Source organism: Haliotis rubra, unplaced genomic scaffold (assembly GCF_003918875.1).
Source record: "Haliotis rubra isolate DU_JTF1 unplaced genomic scaffold, ASM391887v1 Scf470, whole genome shotgun sequence".
Classification (NCBI taxonomy): Eukaryota; Metazoa; Mollusca; class Gastropoda; order Lepetellida; family Haliotidae; genus Haliotis; species Haliotis rubra.
The window spans coordinates 765,891-787,528 of NW_025767158.1; the positions used below are offsets into that span (position 1 = coordinate 765,891).

Below are 21,638 nucleotides of genomic sequence, written 5' to 3' on the forward strand. Positions count from 1 at the left end.
TGCGTTATCGGTACCGCCGTTTCTTTGAGTGTATGTTCATTTCTTTTCATTTCCAGAACAAGAATGAACCGTATTTACTACTTAATGTTCATTCTATCACTTGTCATATTCTTGGGAGACACATCAAAGTATCACAGACAACCATTTGGTCCAAGAATGTGTGAGGATGTATGCCAGCTTAGGAACTGTTCATCTGTCCTCTTTACAGCAGAGCACCTGTCCTGCCAGGTGTTTGAGAATAGAAACACATTTGGTACATTTGAAAGGGTAAGTTTTCCCAATGTTTCCTTGTTTCGTGGCATATTGCTTTCATTGGCTGTGACCTATGGTATTCTTGATTGCTTTACCATTGATTAAATGATGTCAATTAACTTATATTTTGGAAATCAGACCATCACGAACCTGATGCCGACATCGAGCAGTATCTGGTCAGAGGAACCAAACGTTCACCATCACAAAAAAGCTAAGCGTAAGTTATTTTGTTTTTTTATATATTCTTCTCAATGACTAGTAACTTGGTCATTTACCATTTATCTCATGGTCACTGTCCAACAACACGTTGCCCCCCTACAAGGGCGCGCGCGTGTGTGTTTGTTTTTGTTGTTTGTTTTGCTTGTTTATTTTTAGGATATCTTAGTGAACGCAGCAATAAATGGGGTCACGTGCGATGTATTGAGAATGTGTGTGTGTGTGTGTGTGTGTGTGTTTGCATTAGCCCCCTTTGAACACTGCATTACTTATATAAACATGTCTGACAGGATAACATTGGGGAACATAGCGCATTGCTGAAACCCGATAGTATTTTATGAATAACAGATATATTTGAATTCAATCTATCACCATGTTAAAGTATTTTATTATACTGAAAGACGGCAAGCACATTGAACTATGAACTGAAAAGCCCAAGTCAGCTGAATCATATTATGATATGGTAACAGAACGGTAACACTCACTGCTATTGACCAATTGTTGTTCCTGCACCAAAGGCAACAAGACGCTTGTCGATGGCAATGATACTGGTCGTATAAAGACGTACAAAGAAGGCAGGACATGGGATGAAGCTCAGGTAGTTTGTCAGAAGGATGGAGGGAGTCTGGTCAAGATAGGAAACAGGGATAAAGAAGAACTAGTTCGATGGCAGTTCGGATTCTCACTTTTCGACCGTACGTATGAGTGAGTGAGTTAGTGAGTATGGTTTTACCGCGATTTTAGCAATAATCAGAATGAGGCTTCACACATTGTAATAATGGGGTGAATCGAACCGGGTTTTCAGCGTGACGAGCGGACACTTTAACGTGGACGTGAACATTGTAGGAGCAAAATTCGAAATTTACAATGAAACGTGTCAGTAGGATGTTGTACATTGAGAGTTATTCTAATATCGAATTTAATTTAAACTCAGTTAAACATTTTTGACATGCGGCATCTGTCACGTGAGGAACGGCTACGTACAATTGGCATGTTGAAAGTTGGAACCAGATTGTGGCACTAGCTCTTAGCATTTCACAGTCAGTGATAAGCAGATTCCAATCACGATATCGACAGACAAAATAGCTGATGACAGATGTCGATCTGGTCAAACAAGGGCGACAACTGGCGCACAAGACCGTTTCATCAGATCTATGAAACACACCTTTACGTGTTATTCACAGATGTGTTACTGGGTAATACTACAGTGACGACCTCTGGTGTGAGTGAGTTAGTGAGTTTAGTTTTACGCCGCTTTTAGCAATATTCCAGCAATATCGGCGAGGACACCAGAAATGGGAACGGCGTGACGAGCGAACGCTTTAACCACAAGGCTACCACCACCGCCCGAAAACCTCTGGAGACACACGTGGTGAATCAGAATGACAACGCAAGATCACCCAAAATCTTGTATTGTTACTGTGCGCCCCAAACAAGAGAATATTACCACTTTACTTGGCCAGCCATCGAACATTATTTGGGATAATCTTCGTACAGCGCGTACGACAGCGTTAACAACCACCAACTACTCTCAGAGAACTGGGCGGTGTTCTGCTGGAGAAATGGGACAGGATTGAACCAAGTTGGTATGAGGAGCATGTCGTGTCAAATTCGGGATTTTGTTGAGAATTCAAGTGATATTAATGAATTCGTCGTTTATTTCATTGGGATCGACGTAATTGGCAGAAGTGCGCCATTTTTAATACAAAATCAATCACCTAGCAAAACTTTCAACGGCAAATGCAAGTCTCAGCAGATGCCCCTGTTAAACTGTTTAACTAGTTATCTCATTAAGGGGCGATGGGCTAGCCTAGTGGTTAAAGCGTTCGCTCGTCACACCGAAGACCTGGGTTCACGGGTACGGATAACATTATACGCGTATTAGATGTTGTTGTTTTGTCAGTAATCTGTCATATATTTATAATACAAAGTGCTGACTTGACGTTACCCTAATCAAAATACTGCTGATGACGCCCTCAACTACATCACGAGCCGTATTACTTTATTGTATCAGTGAACTCCTGAACAAATGTTCATTTAACCCTTTTTACCCAGAGCATGTATGGATCGGTCTGAAGGATCTGCATAATAACGACACATTCTTCTGGGTGGATGGAACCTCTCTCAACTTCAGCAATTGGGCTCCAGGAGAACCATATCATCTATATGAAAATGGGAATGAATTCGTAAAGGAAAACTGTGGGGCACTGGTCATTAAACTAAAGGATTGGGAATGGAATGATCTTTTCTGTGGGAAACACCTTCCCTTTGTATGTGATATAAAAGGCAGGTCAGTGCTCTGAATTACAGTGTTGGCCTAGATGATTTGCATAATTGACAATATTGTGTAATTAGACATACTATGAAACGCATCATAATCATGTATTTTGCAATAATTATTCCGTTTTGATTATTTATTATTTATCAGAGGTACAGAAAATGTAATCAATAACAAAACTTCATATAATAACATCTTGGTTATCAGCTGCCGTAATGATTCTAGGAAAAAACAGGTAATGTATCTACTGATTGTGAGGACCCCAAAGAGAATCGGATCGTTTCTTGTATGTTTTGGTCACGCCGAACCTTGGTTATTTATTTCGAGATGACAGAGCCTAGGTTATGTATAAAGAGATGTCAGAGCCGGAGTTATTTACGCAGTGTAACAGAATATATATAGTCGGATTACAATGCTGGCGAGCATTCTCTTACTTATATCTACATTCTAAAGATATTCCATTATGTCCCCAAATACATAACTGCAGGAAGGTCATCGCCTTAATCAAATTTTACTGGAAATATTGTACTTCATGGCATCATGTTTGTTTGTTGTTTTACGCTGCACTCAGCAATATTCCAGCTATATGGCAGCAGTCTGTAAATGATCGAGTTTGGACCAGACAAACCAGTGATCAACAGCATGGGCATCGATCTACGCAACTGGGATACGATGACATGTGTCAACCGAGTCAGCGGGCCTGTCCACCCGATCCCGTTAGTCGCCTCTTACGACAAGCATGGGTTACTGAAGATCAATTCTAACCCGGATCTTCGCGGGTCACCATGAAATGATGCTATGATAATGTTTTATCGTGAAATACACCAAGTTTCGTTCTTCATTGGTCCTTGCGGTTCACTGTGTAGCTACTCATGTATACATAAGGCATGTACACCAGGTAAACTACTGAGGACGGCAACCAGCACGGCCAACAATACTGCCAGCATCCACGTCTACATAAACATAACACGCATCGTCAAAAAGCCTGTGTTTGGGATAATGTCGCCGTTAACACTTCTAAAATCCCACAGGAACATTAATACACGCATTGGTTGCTGACGACCAGTTCTAACCCCTGTGTTCTTGGGTCTCATGACCCATGCCATGTATGAATATTCAGATGTTTATACCGTCCATACTGTCCACGTGTTGGTGTATATTTCCACCAAAGCCAATTAACAGTTCGTTTGTCATGTATCACCTGGACTACAGAGGAGTGTTCATTTCATTTTGATGAAAAATGTAAAATGAGGAAGTTATCTGCCGTGATTGCAAGGGGAAACGTGGGAAACTTTTCCTTGTTTCCCGAAGAATCCAACGTTGTCATGGATATCTAATCAGACAAGTGACCATAAAGTGATCATAAACAGTTTATATTATTTCCAATATTACATAAGCTTCATAATTAAAGAACGTTATTTGTGTACATATGTTTTACTTAAAATATTTGAATAATATTGTAACATACCGTGTTTTAAATTGTAAATAATTTGATAATGCTAAATGACAAGTGACAAGTGACAAGTCTATTTGCATTTAAAGCCACATGGCCTATATAGCTGTATATACAATGTGTGCTGCTTCTACAGTATAACTATACATGAAGGTTTACCTTGGAAGATTTATTTTCAAATACAAATTCTAAGATACATCTTTGATAACCGAAGGATTTGTTGATTGTATAAGCTGGTATAGTTTATCGGTGGAAGGATAAGTATAATGATAATGCTGCAAAAACATTTCTCTGCCCGACTGGAAACTCGCTGTTAATATAACTGTGTTTAGAAATGGTGGATATTTGCATAGTGTAGGAAAATGGTTTTATGATGGCGTTGATGTGAAATCCGTGACTCAATATTGTCCAAAATATATTTGACATATATAAAATATATTTTAATATTGCAACGATGGTTCAGAAATTTGGGGATTTACATTTCGCGATCGGAAGTCAACAGAAAAGGTATAGAGTTATTTCTTTAACCGGTGTCTTGGTGTCTCCAGACGATCGCCAAATAGTTGTATACATGTATTACTAGATGTAGGTAGTAGTTACATGTGTATACATGTTATTATAGTCGGTGCATAGGTTGAAAAGTATATATTAAACTTTTCTAAATTTACCTTCAGTCCCCATTTCAAACAATAAACATAAAAAAAATTCTTTTTAGGCCAATCACAGAATGTCCAAAACAAGGACATCTGCAAATATGTGTGTCAGAATTCGCTCCAAAGTTTCAAACATACTGCCCTGCCCTGTTTATACTCCAAGTCCAACTCATTTATGAAACAAATAAATAAAACTAGGCTCAACATTAAACCTTGGCGAACACTTGACGATGTTCTAAATATATCTGACCTTCTATATATTACCAGATTTAACCCAAAACCTTTCCTTTGAATGCATATCATTCAAAACATTAAATATCTTCCCGCCAACTCCTCTAGACAAAACATAAACAACCTTTGTGTATAATCGAACGCCTTGCAAAAATCAACAATGCCACATAAAAACGATGTTTATGTTTTCTTAAATATTTTTGGCACAGTGATTGGTGTGTGTGTGTGTGTGCGCGTGCGCGTGTGCGTGCGTGCGTGTGCGTGCGTGTGCGTGCGTGTGCGTGCGTGCGTGCGTGCGTGCGTGCGTGCGTGCGTGCGTGCGTGCGTGTGTGTGTGTGTGTGTGTGTGTGTGTGTGTGTGTGTGTGTGTGTGTGTGTGTGTGTACATATATTATCCACTGTCGAGTAATTACTTCTGAACCAGCCTGAGATTCATGACTTATGCAATTAACTTCCATCCAAGTTCTAATTCTGACTTCCACATTAGATGTGAAGAACCTACTCAGGATATTCAACAGAGCTATGTCTCGATAGTTATTGGGATCAGATGATTCTCCTTTCTTAAACAACGTTATTGAAATGTCAAGTCAATCTGTATTTCATACTGAAAGGCTACAGGCCTGTAGTACAATACTTATTCACGTGTGGGTAGTAGTACATTCTTTCTGAGAATAAAAGCTTTGGGGATATAGATGGACAAACTTTCTAAATGTGTTTTACTGGATTTATTCATCAATGACATAAACTGTACATAATAATATTTCTTCATATATCTATTTCTTGACGATAAGTACGACCTCATTTAAGTTGCACATTTGACAGATTCTATTTTCTTTCTTACTTCCTTGGTATCTCCCAGTTTCAATGTACAAATCATGCGTTGAGCAGCTGAATCTCGCCAGTGAAGATATATATTTCCTTGTGATCAAACCTGAAAGGTAATGTTCTATATATATAAAAATCTTTTATCATATTCTAGTAAAAGCATTGAATAATGAGAGACTAGTTGACCAATTTTGAAAGAATATATCTTTAAGTCTTTGTTTAACTGAAGAGACAAAATGAGAATGAGATTCTACAAATTAATCATGCCAAGCATTGCCGAAACCAATAAATGATGAGTGTTTTATGTCTGATACCAAATTACGTTTTCCATGGCTATCATTTTAGTATCATCATATCATAACATTTTCTTCACAATCTGTATGAAGGCAACGTTAATAATTTTGACCAGTATCATTTGTTACATTTGATTCTATGTACAATGGATATAGTGCACATTCTCCCGAAACGTAAACAAAGTAATTATCATACCGGTATTCCAACTCTCTTGCAAAACACCACAGTCGAGCATTAAATAAAATTTCAAAATAAGGAATCAGAATAAATGACATTTTAATAAATTCAGGAGGTATTTGGTCTGCACCTGAAGACTTACCATCCTTTAGTGAGTGAATGACCTTGAAAATATCTCCTTGATAATTTTGCTGTCAGATAAAACAGGTGAATTGTTGCAAGTTGCACAATTATCAATGTCATGATTTGTAATGACATTGACAACGGTATGCGCAAATACAGATTGTCCATCTAAACTTCCTGGATTTAATAATTGTTTAAAATAATCGAATCAAACGTCACGTGTTACAGATGTAACATTACCTTTCACATGTGATAGAAATTTAATTTTACGCCAAAAATACTTTACAGTCCTTATCAGCAAGGGGCGGTGGGGTAGCCCAATGGTTAAAGCGTTGGCTCGTAACGCCTAAGACCCAGGTTCGATTCCCTATATGGGTACAATGTGTGAAGCCCATTTCTGGTGTCCCCCGACGTGATATTGCGGCAATATTGCTAAAAGCGGCGTAAACCATACTCACTCACTCGCTTACTCACTCCTTATCAGCAATAGTAGATTTGATCCCATCCATGAGACCATCCTTATCCTTACACTACGAAATACTTTTTACTATCAAAATACTGTTTTAAATTACTATCTGTTTTACATCTTCGTAGTAATTTTTGAAAACGCATATTACTTTTACTTCCATACATTACATTCATGGTCAAACCAAACGGATTGCCTTTTCAATGTACAACTCCACCCCGGAGTAATTACTCTCAGATGACCACCCGCAAAAACACCAACGTCCACCAAGCACCAACCAAGGGCCTGTAACTCACCAATTCAAAACCATCCAGCCATGACCTTTTAACCACCTTGCCAGGTTGGGAGAAAGACAGCAAGTGAACAAACTTCACACTTTCCTAATCTATCTAACTTCAACATCCAATCAAAATGTTGCACATTTTGACCTGACCTCATTTAGATTTGGCGACTTTGCACGGGAACTATTTTGACCCATGACCCAGTGTTGGCTATAAATGAATCATAGACTTGTGAAAATATAAACCATGCATGCTACTGACAATTGAATTTTCTACGAAATGCCAATATTCAAGTTCTGGGTTGGCCCCGACCTCAATCCTATCGAACACATCGGGTAACGAGCTGGGTCGACGTGTTGTCCGTCAGCAAGTCAGTCCGACACAGACGTTGTGAGATCTTCAATGTCTACTTGTTGAGCAATGGCGACGTCTTCCTCGGGGTGTGTTTACTAACGTTCAAAGGTCCATGAGGAGACCTTGTGTAAGAGACGCTAGAGGAGGCTACAACCCTCACTGAAGACTTCAATCGAATTGTTCTCCACGCTGTGAACTTCACTTTGGAGGGAACCCTGACATCATGAACTTTATTGCTGTTAAAGAGTTTGGGCGAGACTTGTCTTTTGTTTTCGTTTGATGTCAAGATGTTCTGTGCACAGCATACAACTAAAATTATTGTCTTAACATATACTGAACAGCAAAAGAAACGCAAGTCTGGCTTTTTGTCATTTTTTTAAATATAGGACAACCAAAATTATGTCTAATCATTTATTCTATAGAAAACACTGTCAATTTAACAGCTGAAAGTTGCTGTTGACATTGAATTGCAATAAGTTCAAATTGATCAGAGTCCGTCAAATGGAGATACCCCTGAACGCGAAAAGTGACAGACTCGTTAGTAGCACGTAAAGCCACCTTGAGCTTGCACACAGGCCGTGCAACGTCGCCTCATTGAGTTCATTAGAGTCTGAAAGAATGCCTGAAGCAAGTGGTTCCACTCAAACACCAATCTCTGTTCCAGTTGTTCAAGTGTGAGTGGCTGTCTACCTGCAGCAACCCTCCGTCCAATTTCGTCCCAGAATGTTCAATGGGAGCCATATCCGGGGATGGAGATGGCCATGGAAGAACGTTAATGTTGTTTTGAGCAAGATAATCCATCGACACCATTGTTGTGTGAGGGCTGTAATCATCGCTGGTGTTGTTCACGTGTCAAAATTGGCCCCACATAGGGCCGTCGGCAGTGGATTCCAGCAGCCCGAAGACGACGGCTAATCGTATCGCTGGAGCGTGCTCCCCTTGACCCATGAACCAAGGCTGATGTTACTGTTGCTGCTTGAGTTCTGTTCCTTAGATGAGTAACCCGGATGAACCGATCTTGCGCATGAGTTGTCAGTCGTGGCCGTCCGGTACGGGGACGATCAACAGCAACACCGATTTGCTGATGACGTTGAGTAAGTCGTGTAAAGGTGGTAACATGGCAGCCCAATAGTCCAGCTACAGAGGTTGCAGAGCTACCAGCTGCGTGTAACTTTCCAATGGCCATTCCCCTCTGCTCAGTCGTTAGCCTAGGCATCGTTTGTGTGGCGTGTACACCTTCCTAGCGTCAATACTGAACTTCTTTTTGACATTTATAAAGCCTTTATAAAGAATACCTCAGAGTGAAATGCATGCTTTCCATCCAGAACCGTCGATGCACATGCTAAGATTATGGTTTTGCTGCACTGTGGGTGTGTTTCGAATGTTTCGTATGGACGTCAAACTGCATGACATCATCTCATCTGGGATCATTATGTCTCTGTACCACGAAGGTTCAATAAACATGAACGCTTACTTATATGAGATTTGATTTTTTCGAAACTTGCGTTTCTTTTGCTGTCCAGTATAATATTAAAAACCTAGTCCAAAACATTTCGAGTGTCAAGTTTTCAGTTTTGCTCAGTGTGGTGATTCAGTGTGCGGTCAAAATGTAGTAGTATAATGACAGTTCTGGACCACAAAACAGGTCAAATGTAACGAGACATCATTTGGTTGCATGGTATTTTAGGTAGTTATTACAGAGCATATTTTGTCAATGATACCAATTATTTTCTGGTGTGTATTCAAATCTACTGGTTGTAAATAAATGCTCCTAAAATATGGGTGAGGGGTTCTGGGCATGGACCACTTCGGAACATCAGTTGCCGTCACTTTAGAGCCCTAGTTATGCCGTCATCGGCAATCTGTTGCTTTGTATCCATTGGCGACAGCGATGTTTTGTTCATTCTTAAACCGTATATCTTATGCTGGTCACTTTTCAAAGTATTCATTTCGCGTTTGAATGTTCGTCCATTGAGTCTCTTTGAATTGGTCGTGTTTAATTAGTGCGAATATTTGAAAAATGCCAGAAAGTATATCACAATGGGCATACATATCTATTGCTGCTATGGCGATATGGAAAGTTAAGAAAGCTACATACAAAAATGCTGGCAATAGCAAAGAAAACCATTTTCCTGCAAATAAAACCAAACTATTGCAACAGACCTAGTACAAAACAAAAATATCCTTTCTATATGGAGGAGACAAAAAAGTTGTGTGTTGGACTACTTTTCTGTGTGTTGAACTACATTTTATCTTCTGTATGTTGGACTACTCTTTGTCTTCATTATGTTGGACTACTCTTTGTCTTCTGTATGTTGGACTACTCTTTGTCTTCTGTATGTTGGACTACATTTTGTCTTCTGTATGTTGGACTACTCTTTGTCTTCTGTATGTTGGACTACATTTTGTCTTCTGTATGTTGGACTACTCTTTGTCTTCAGTATGTTGGACTACTCTTTGTCTTCAGTATGTTGGACTACTCTTTGTCTTCTGTATGCTGGACTACTCTTTGCCTTCAGTATGTTGGACTACTCTTTGTCTTCTGTATATTGGACTACTTTTTGTCTTCTGTATATTGGACTACTTTTTGTCTTCTGTATGTTGGCCTACATTTTGTCTTCTGTATGTTTGTCTACTTTTTGTCTTCTGTTGGTTGGACTACTTTTTGATTCGTCTTGGTGATGTGTAGATGCTATAGCCAAAGCTTCTTGTACTGCTTTGGTTGCGGTATTTGCAGTTACGCACACCAGAAACACACGCCAGCAAATAGTAGCAAAAACATTGGTAACATTGACCAAATATGCTCACTAGTAACCAAAACCATAGAAATATACTGAGTCAAAAAAGAAACTTCACATTCTTTGTTCAGGGCACTATAAAAGAACAAGAGATGGTAAGATGGTTCAATTGTTATTATTTCATTGCTGAGATCTGTGTGATGTACTCGATACACTGACAGTGCCATAATCAGTTCCATTAGGCCACACCGCCGTTCAAAAACACCGGTATACAGAATGTCAAGTCACAAGAATAAAAATGCGGAATTTCTCAGTTCAATATCGTGTATGGCCGCCCCGCGCATTCACCACTGCCAAACAACGTCTCCTCATCGACTGCCTGATGCTTGTGAACGCGTGGTTGGGGATTCTGCGCCATTGCTCTTGCAAGGCAGCGCCAAGTTCCTGCAAATTCTGAGGCTGGTTCCTAAGACAACGAAGCCTTCTCCCAAGTGCATCCCAAACGTGCTCTATTGGATTAAGGTCAGGGGACCTCGATGGCCAGTCCATGACGTTGATTCCAGCGTTTTGAAGGAAACTCCGTGTCAACATCGCGGTATGCGGCCGAGCATTATCATGCTGGAACTGTAGACCTGGGCCATGAGCCGCCATGAAAGGAACGAGTTCAGGGGTGAGCACCTGGTCGCGGTAAGCAGCAGCTGTGAGGTTTCCATGGATGACCAGAAGTCGGGAACGGTTGTTCCCACAGACAGCACCCCACACCATGCAACTACCGCCCCCGAATCTGTCGACTTCCTGTACACAACATTGGTCATACCGTTCACGACGTCGTCTCCAGACTCTATGCCTGCCGTCCGCGAATATGAGGGTAAACCTGGATTCATCGCTAAAGACGACTCGATTCCAGTCTCTCTGGGTCCATCGGAAGTGACGTTGGGCCCACAGCAGACGTTGACGTTGATGAAACGGCGTCAATATTCGCCCACGATATGGACGTCGAGAATGGAGATTGGCAGCCCGCAACCGATTTCGAATGGTCTGTGGGGACAGTTGACCTCTAGAGATCTCAGGCCTGGTTCGTGTAGCCGGCAGAAATGTGTCACGTACGTGACGTGTCACGTAGGACGATTTGACGGTCTTCTGCTCGTGACGTCACACGTGGCCTACCCTACCTTGGGCGATCAGAAGTGGTGCCAGTTTGTTGTAGACGACCTCACAAGTCATACACAGTACGACGGCTGCATCCCATTGCTCTTCCCGCTTGCAACATGCCAACGACACGTTCACGTTGCACATTTGACAATCGTGGCATTTCAAGTACCGTTAGAAGTGTGGTTTAAAAGTGTTTTTTTCAATTCTTGAGGCCAATGCAAACACGTGCATATGAAGAAAACTTGGATGCGAAGATCACGTGAAGGACTGCACGAGTAAAACCTGATTTGGCACTAACGTCATTTGCACGACGAATGGATGGGGTTGAGTGGGTTTTGCTAACGTTTTTCTAGAGTAAAAAGATAGGGATCCCATTTCGGATACATAAATGTATCATCTGAGAAAAAAGTATTCATTATTTTTCAAATTACATTTTGTGAAGTTTCAATTTTGACTCAGTATAGTGGGATATTGACGATGAACTGTTCCCTCGATATATATCTGTATTAGCGGGACATCATTTAGTGCCCCGCTGATTGGCCTGTTTTTGTTTTGTTTTTTTGTTTTTTTTGCTTTTTTTTTGTTTTTTTGTTGTTGTTTTTGTTTGTTGTTTGTTTTGTTTGTTTTGTTGGGGTTTTGGATTTTTTGTTTTGTTTTTTTTTTTTTGGGGCTGCGGGAGCAGAATTGAGGGGAAGGGGCTTCATAGTGGGGATTGACCCCATATTATTTTGTATTCTACTAATGTATTGTGTGCTAAACAACACCCTAATTGATTCCTTTTCTTATTTAGGATTTTAGCTATATATTCGTTATACGTTTCCAAGTCGTCATATTTTATATTGTAATTTTAATTCTGTTTCTTATTTTTCTTTATATCAGGCAAATGTTTTCCCAAATCGGGAAAGTGTTAGTTTATTGTGTTGAGGTACGGGTAAGTTTACAAGGACATTAGACTAACATCTGGTCTCTGAAATGAACATATTTTACACAGAAAAACGGTTTGTTAGTGTTAATCTAGACTTGCAACATAGTATGGACATAACAGGACTTTACGAAACAATGCATAATTCAGGGAATTCACTCATTGCTTAACGGGATTGCTGGGATAGCCTATAGATTAAAGTGTTCGCTCGTCACGCAGAATACCCGGGTTCGATTCCCCACATGGGTACAATGTGTGAAGCCCAGTTCCGGTTTGATGCACTCTCATCCTAAGATTAAAATTGTTTATCATGAGTAAGGCTCTTGCAACAGCGACCACAGACTGACCAGCATCAAGCCTTCGCATAGCACGTTGACTTTCTTCATTTGAAAGGCGTAGCATTTCCATACGAAGATTAAAATGAAAAGGGTAATTTGTTTTCAGCTCACATGTGCGTGTTTAGTTTAAGCAAACATGCACCGAATGACCACATGAGTGTGCTTTTCACAAGTGCATTTCGTGTTTTTCATCTTTATAGGCTACAAAGTCGAGGTTTGCACGTGAATATCAACTGTTTACAACAGTTTGGTATGCTTGTAAATTTACTGGATTAAAACAGAAAAGTGTCAAGTTTTCAATCTTGCTGAGTATATTATAACCACGTCATCAAGTTGCAAACGGCTGTTCGAATACGAGAAATGAGTGAGATTAGTGTTACGCCGCGATCAGCAATATTCCAGGTATATGGCGGCGGTCAGCAGTATTTCGTATTTTGATATTAATATAGACGCCTAAGTGATGGATGCAGTTGTGATGTCCTTTAGAAAATATTAACAGCGACGAGTGAGTGGGTTTAGTTTTACGCCGCGCTCAGCAATATTCCACGTAAATGGCGGCGCTCAGACAATCCAGTGATCAACAGCATGAGCATCGATCTCCACAATTGGGATACGATGACATGTGTCAACCGAGTCAGCGGGCCTGTCCACCCGATCCCGTTAGTCGCCTCTTACGACAAGCATGGGTTACTGAAGATCAATTCTAACCCGGATCTTCGCGGGTCACCATGAAATGATGCTATGATAATGTTTTATCGTGATATACACCAGGTTTCTTTCTTCATTGGTCCTTGCGGTTCACTGTGTAGCTACTCATGTATACATAAGGCATGTACACCAGGTAAACTACTGAGGACGGCAACCAGCACGTCTACGTCCACGTCTACATAAACATAACACGCATCGTCAAAAAGCCTGTGTTGCCGCTAACACTTCTACAATCCCACAGGAACATTAATACACGATACATCTGTGTATGATAACACAATACATCTGTGAATGATAACGCAATACATCTGTGTATGATAACACTATACATCTGTGTATGATAACACAATACATCTGTGTATGATAACACGATACATATGTGCATGATAACACGATACATCTGTGTATGATAACACGATACATCTGTGTATGATAACACGATACATATGTGCATGATAACACGATACATCTGTGTATGATAACACAATACATCTGTGTATGATAACACGATATATATGTGCATGATAACACGATACATCTGTGTATGATAACACGATACTTATGTGCATAATAACACAATACTTATGTTCATGATAACACGATACATCTGTGTATGATAACACAATACATCTGTGTATGACAACACATTACATCTGTGTATGATAACACAATACATGTGTGAATTATAATATAATACATCTGTGAATGACATCACGATGCATCTGTGAATGATAACATGACACATCTGTAAATGATAACACGATACATCTGTGAATGATGACATCATATATCTGTGAATGATGACACAATACATTTGTGAATGATAACACGATACATCTGTGAATGATAACACGATACATCTGTGCATGATAACATGATATATCTGTGAATGATGACACGATACATCTGTGAATGATAACATGTTATATCTGTGAATTGTAACATGATACATCTGTGATTTATAATACGATACATCTGTGAGTGAGTGAGTGAGTATGGTTTAACGCCGCTTTTAGCAATATTCCAGCAATATCACGGCGGGGAACATCAGAAATGGGCTTCACACATTTTACCCATGAGGGGAATCTAACCCGAGTCTTCGGCGTTTCGAGCCAACGCTTTAACCACTTGGCTAACCCACCGCCCCGATACCTCTGTGAATGATAACATGATATATCTGTGAATGATAACATGATACATCTGTGAATGATAACACGATACATCTGTGAATGATAACACGATATATCTTTGAATGATAACATGATATATCTGGGGGTGATGACACGATACATCTGTGAATGATAACATGGTGCATCTGTGAATGATAACACGATATATCTTTGAATGATAACATTATATATCTGGGGGTGATGACACGATACAGCTGTGAATGATAACACGATTCATCTGTGAAGGATAACACGATATATCTTTGAATGATAACATTATATATCTGGGGGTGATGACACGATACAGCTGTGAATGATAACACGATTCATCTGTGAAGGATAACACGATAATCTGTGAATGATAACACGCTGACAGCCGAGTGGCCAAGCCGGAGTATAATTGCATTTTATATACTTTTGGCTACATTCTAATTGTATTGCAATACAATTGTCTTAATTTATTGCACTTATCTGCTCCTGATAGAACTGATCTTCAGCAACATAATATATGCTTAACGTGAAGATCAGGGTTATAATTGATCTTCAGTAATGCATGATTGTCGTAAGAGGCGACAAACGGGATCGGATGGTCAGGCTCGTTGACTTGGTTGACACATGTCATCGTATCCCAGTTCCCGAGGATGCTCATGATGTCAGTCAATCGAATGTCTGGTTTGGAGTTGATATTAACAGATCACCCTCATATTGCTGGATGTGGAATTAAACAACAAACAAACCTACTGTGCTCAACAAACCAATCACCGGGTATCCGTAATTGTCAATTCACGAAATCAACCAAACGTTAAGTTGTTCCTCATCCTCAGACGGAACGGATAGCCAAAACGCAACTGCATGCGCGCGACACTTTCTCGTGAATATGGTGGCCGACAACTGATCTGGGACAAGCAACTGCTTCCCTTGTGGTCTCTGGCAACGTGGAGGTAAGGGTTTTCATGTTGATTATGTATTCAGAAATATTAACCCTATTCAGATAATCTCATTACGAATTTGTGTTTTATTCTTGTAGTTCGTACCAACAGCTGCTGTAAGGGTCGATCTGTGACTAAGGAACTGCGGAATCGTATAACAATAACATGCTAAGTCAGCATATTTACATCAGGGGCGGATACAGCTTTTGAGAAAGAGGGATTGCACAGTTCATTTCAGGAGAGTTTCAATGGTCAGTTAATAAAGTTTAAAAAGGAGAGGGAGAGGCACACGAACAGAAGTAATTACTCGACAGTGGATAATATATTTACACACACGCACGCACGCACACGCACGCACGCACGCACGCACACACACACACACACACACACACACACACACACACCTACACACACACACACCCCTCTGGATCCGCCTTTGTAGATGTTTGTGACCTCAGTGTCGTGTGTGTTAAAGGACAGCGATCTTCCATCCCTTTTGTGTTTATGGGGGAGGGGAGCTGGGTGAAGACCCTGGTTCGATTCCCCACATGGGAACAATGTGTGAAGCACATTTTTGGTGTCCCCCGCCGTGATTTTGCTGGAATATTGCTTAATGTTTTTAATGAATCTGGACTTGCTCCGTAGATGGACCACCATCCATTGCTCAGTGACAAAAAGCTGACCGTGGTGCAAGTAAACAGTGTTTACAATTCACATTCACTGGCTTACGTAAAGGCCGGATATCGTATATCTACAAATATACATTATGCAAATTGAAATTCAGCATTCGCGTCGTGAGTAGCGAGAGTAGGTGATGCTAGTCATTTTCTGTAACAATATATTAACTTATTTATCATATATGTGGTATATATAACTATAAGATTGCTACGAATGTATGTTTGACTGTGTAGGATATGTGTCCTTAAATGAGTGAGTGCGTCGAGTTATTCACCGCTTTTAGCAAGATTCCAGCAATATCATGGCGGGGGCCAGCAGAAATGGACTTCACACATTGTACCCATGTGGGGAATCGAACCCGGGTCTAACCCACCGCCCCCAAATCATGGAACCCTTGATATATTTAAGCAGCTGATCGCATGTATATGATTACGATAGCACGTTTGTCGGAGGATTATGTACATTGATAACAGAGATAATTCACGAATCAAAACTAACGTCAAACCCTGAAGTCTTTCCTTCCACGTGAGACCTGTGAAGGTCAGGGTTAGAATGAACCTTCAGTAACCCATGCTTGTCGTAAGAGGCGACTAACGGGGTGGTCAGGCTCGCTGGCGTGGTTGACAAATGTCATCTGTTCCCAACTGTGCAGATCGATGCCCATGCTGTTGATCACTGGATTGTCTGGTCCAGACTCGATTATTTACAGACCGCCGCCATATAGCTGGAATATTGCAGAGTGCGGCACTAAAGAACAAACAATTCTTGTTTCAGACATCGGAATGAGTGGAACAGCCGTACATCGCTTGCTTCCGGTATTCAATGATCAGAGAATTACCCAGCAGAAACCAGTGTTGGGTATCGACTTCCATGACGACAGAGAAATGGCCCCCAGCCCGATTATGCAAGACTACATGTCAGACAACATGCCAGAAGCAGAGTCGAAGTAAGAATCCAAATTCTGAAATTCTCATGTATATTATCAGTTGCCATATTTACTCCCGGAGTATTCTCAGGGTCCGTCAGTGACAAACCACTGCCAGTTAATTGGAATATCTCCCAGTTCGGCGCATAACACGGTATCTCACTGTACATACTGATGCGATGTCCAAAGATCATGGGTTTGAATATGAATATGACCCCGGTTAGATTTGGTCTTCAGCAACCCACGATTGTCGTAAGAGACCACTATCGGTATCGGGTGGTAAGACACATGTCATCCTGTCACAAAATTACGTACGATCGATGCTCATGATGTACGACATAGATCACTGAATTGTCTGGTCCAGACACGATCATTTACCGACAGCTGAATGTTGGAGATCGCCTCCGTGGTGTAGTGGTTAGAGCGTCCGCCCGGAGAGCGGAAGGTCGCGGGTTCGATCCCCGACTGCGTCATACCAAAAGACGTTAAAATATGGTACTTGGTGGTCCCTGCCTGGCGCTCGGCATTAATGGGTACAAAAAGGACTGGTCGGCTCGGAGTAAGTTTGTGTCTGAGTGGGGTATTCATGCTTCACTGCGGCATGGTATATCAGTGGGCTAGCACTATAAAACCAGCTTCAGTCCAGTCTAGTACAAGCAGCCCGAACATACACATACACATGCATGCACGTCGTGGTATGAGCGAAATATTCTCAAGCACGACGTTAAACCCAATTTCACCTCACCTCACTCACCTGAATGTAGGAGTGTACGGCGTTAAACAACAAACAGGAATATAACTACATGACCTCAAAATGATCATATTCTCCTAATTACATCAGATCATTCAGCCATATATCCTTATTCGCAGACGCCTGATCTTCGAACCGGAACTCCACCCGACTGTCCCGCAGGTAAAGGACAGGTCAGAGAACGCCGGGGAGAGGGACAGGTTCCGACGGCGTGACCCCCGCCACGTGGCCGTGTCCTGGTACAGCTACTACTACTCCAGGCCTGACTCCCCCACGCAGTGGCAGCAGCACACAGAGGGTATCGGTACATGTCTGACCAGACACGCGTTTGGGCATTTCTTCATCAGTGACAAAAATGGGGTCCGATGCAATTCCTTATTGACTTGTACCATACGTTCCCGAATTATTTCAGGTGAACAGCTGACAAGACTTTGCATATGTTTATGACGGGTGCCACCGGTGGGGCAGGATACGCTCACCTTTTCGCGAACACCTGGTATCATCACTATTTCATAGTGATTCATGAACACATGCTCTGTCATCATATCGCATGGTGACAATCGCCGGATTGTCTGTTCCAGACTCGATTGTTTTCAAACATCGTACAACTGTAATGTGGAAAGGGTTTTGTCGCTTCTATTCAGAACAATCGTAACCTGATACTTGTCGTAAATATACATCAGCACCAGAGAATGACCTAACTCAATTATTAGACTCCATTGAGCGTGTAAGGCAAATAGCAATAAAAATATTATGAATGGAACAATGAAAAGTGGGGACGCCAAGAGCTCCAGAAAAGGGAACCGTCATTTAAAAGAGGCTTGAAATTCTATCATATATTTTTTCATGACTCTCGGTGGGGTAGCCCAGTGGTTAAAACGTTCGTTCATCACGCACATGGGTACAATATGTGAAACCAATTTCTGGTGTTCCCCCCCCGTGTGATATTGCTGGAATATTGCTAAAATCTCACTCATACCTCTCAAGTAGCAAAATTTTACTTTTATGTAAAAATTGTTCATAAGGAATATCTCGAGAGAAAAAGGTCGACTTTACAAACATTTAGTTAATTTATTTTAACTCCACACTAAACTGCCATTACACGGTGTTAGGCTGTAAATATTCCATCCTCGACCAGGCCAATCATTACCACTGATTGGTAATGTGTGCAAAGATCGACGCAGCAGGAATATGATGCCTAACAGTCAAGTCATCAAACTTAACGACCACCTGATCCATTGGGCGGCTTGGAATGACAAACACACAGCAAACACATGGTAAAGATATTGCAAACGCACGACAAACACAAGTTCCTAGTAATTCCTACTGGAATCGCGATAAGTATCCTGAACATGTGCGGATTCAGAGGGGGTTGCAGGTATGCGCACCCCCCATTTTGTCCTGAAAGTTTATTAAGTTTTTCAAGTGTGTGAAACACACACCCCACCACGACCACCACCACACACCCCATCCCACCTCTTAAACTCTTTCTTCCCCTTCAGTCTTTTACCTCTGTATGAAAGATGCGATATAACATAAGCCGATATAATGAATATTGTTCTAGAACCACAAGGACAGGCGATGATAGACGCAGACATCAGTGGTCGTGTGTCTCCTAGCAACCAGACTGAAATGACGGCTGAAATACCGCTCCTTCATAAGGTAAGGCCTTTTGAAACAATAATTAAAATGCTGAGAGTTGAAATCAAGTTATTTTGGGCAGTGGTATTAGACGCAACTCGCCATTCCAAGATCGTGAGTTCGAATCCCAGAATCTGTCCAGATTATGATCATTGGTCTGTTGGCGCCACACAAGTCAAGCGGGCGCACCTTTGTCTGTTATGTCCTCTATGTACCGTTAAGTGTTGCGTTAAAGACCATTTCAGTCATGCCCATTACTTGCCCTGTACCACACATTTCAGTTGTCTGCATTGGCTGAGACAGGACACGTGATCAAAACAAGTGATCTTGACCTTGACCTTGAGGTGGAAGATATCTTCAATGAGGAACATCACCTGATTAGACCTTTTAAGATGGGTATGTGTCATCAGGTCTTTGAAGTTAAAAGTGCAGATAACATCGCATAATATTCTGATAGTGTTTATAGTCTCCGTTTTGAGATGACGCCATTACGTGCACCATATCATGTCCGCATCCTCTTTGTCCATTTCGTAAACTCCAGATATCCTTTGACTAACGGGATCGGGTGGTCAGACTCACTGACTTGGTTGACACATGTCATCATAGCCCAATCGCGTAGATCGATGCTCAGGCTATTGATCACTGGATTGTCAGGTACAGACTGATGAGGTTCTTGAGAGGCATGTAGAAGTTGGTATCCAAGTATAAGACAAAATGTTATGGATGTCAACTTCTTCTTTATTGTTAACATAACGTTTCTGGGCTATTCCTTGCCCCTTCGTCATTCACCTACGAAGGGCAAGAGAACGCTTGCGTCATTCAATTTGACGAACATCCATAACAATTTGTCTTAGAAACGTTGTATAGCAACAATAAAGCTGAGTTGACATCCATAACTCACCACTCACTCTTACTCACAGACAGCCACCATATAGCAGAAATAATGCTGAGTGTGGCGTAAAACTATACTCACTCACTCACTCACTCACTCACTCAGATATTCTTTAGGTAGTATATACATTTTTAATGTGGGTTGGATTGTCGGGTTGGATTGTCAGGTCGGCTGAAATTTGTCATCGTATCAGGTGTTGATAGATGTTCATGATGTTGGCCACTGGATCACCACTGGATAGCTTTAATACTGCACAGTGGCGTTTCACACCAAACAAAACTATGAGCGGTGTAAAACTATCCTCACTCAAACTCACAATGCACACCACCAATGCAGGCCATAGTTTGATGTCGTTTCAGTGTATTTGGCCAAAACAAAGTTTCTAATTCTTTGTGTCCCTTGATTAGCTCACCTGCACCAGCTGAATACAGCTCAGATGCTCACAGCGTAAAGCTCTGCACGTGTTGCTGATCGCAGCATGACCATTGACCGTTGTTATAGATAAAATATGTATTCTTCACATGGGTACAGTGTATGAAGATCAGTTCAGGTTTTCCCGCCGTAGTGTTCCTGGAAAATTGCTAAAAGCTTCGTAAAACTATATTCACTCGCTCATAAAAAAACCCTGCAGAGGCGAGGGGCGTTCATGTGTAACAAAATGAATTTGTATAAAATCCTAGAGATAATGTATCAAAAGTACAGAATGATGTCACTTCCGGTTCACAATCGGTTTCGATCGCATGCCACTGTATGGAATTTCTGACATGAGTACGCCATAAAGTCCCACCTCTCAAACATCCCCTCACTCACCCACCAACTCTTACCTACTCATCCACTCAATCACTCCCTCAGCCAACCAATCCCCAACCATCTCCACAACCAGTAAATGAAGGGTGACTTAAAGTTAACCCACCACGACGTACACACAGTTGGAGACAGCTCTATTCCCACTTCTCACTTTCAGATCCTGCTGTCGGGAAGTGGGGAGAGATGGATATTGAAACCAGAGCCCTCCTGTCCAGGCTGAGACGGTCGAGTCCACCAGTTGATTTGTAAATAATGCTAGCCATCATTGGTAAACAAGCCAGGCATCATGTGAGGATATTCATTTGTGCATCCATGTATATACATTTCTATAAACAGTTCAAGCACCAGTCTTCATTTGTTCTTCACTCCAAACTCACGCTTATTAT

At 41.2% G+C, this 21,638-nt stretch overlaps 1 protein-coding gene across 3 annotated transcripts; it reads left to right on the plus strand.

The window, feature by feature from the left end:
- The first annotated feature begins 15,458 nt into the window (after nucleotides 1-15,458).
- Nucleotides 15,459-21,599, plus strand: LOC124290698. 3 transcript variants are annotated; one of them, XM_046727498.1, is made up of 7 exons: nucleotides 15,492-15,570; nucleotides 15,657-15,809; nucleotides 17,011-17,182; nucleotides 18,032-18,216; nucleotides 19,477-19,574; nucleotides 19,835-19,949; nucleotides 21,410-21,599. In XM_046727498.1, the coding sequence occupies exons 3-7, from the start codon at nucleotides 17,019-17,021 to the stop codon at nucleotides 21,499-21,501; spliced, it is 654 nt and encodes a 217-aa protein (XP_046583454.1). In that variant the 5' UTR covers nucleotides 15,492-15,570; nucleotides 15,657-15,809; nucleotides 17,011-17,018; the 3' UTR covers nucleotides 21,502-21,599. The 3 variants fall into 3 exon arrangements, with proteins under 3 accessions (XP_046583453.1, XP_046583455.1, XP_046583454.1); XM_046727497.1 differs by lacking the exon at nucleotides 15,657-15,809 and having other exon boundaries at nucleotides 15,459-15,570; XM_046727499.1 differs by lacking the exon at nucleotides 15,657-15,809 and having other exon boundaries at nucleotides 15,459-15,570; nucleotides 18,032-18,210.
- The last annotated feature ends 39 nt before the right edge of the window (nucleotides 21,600-21,638 follow it).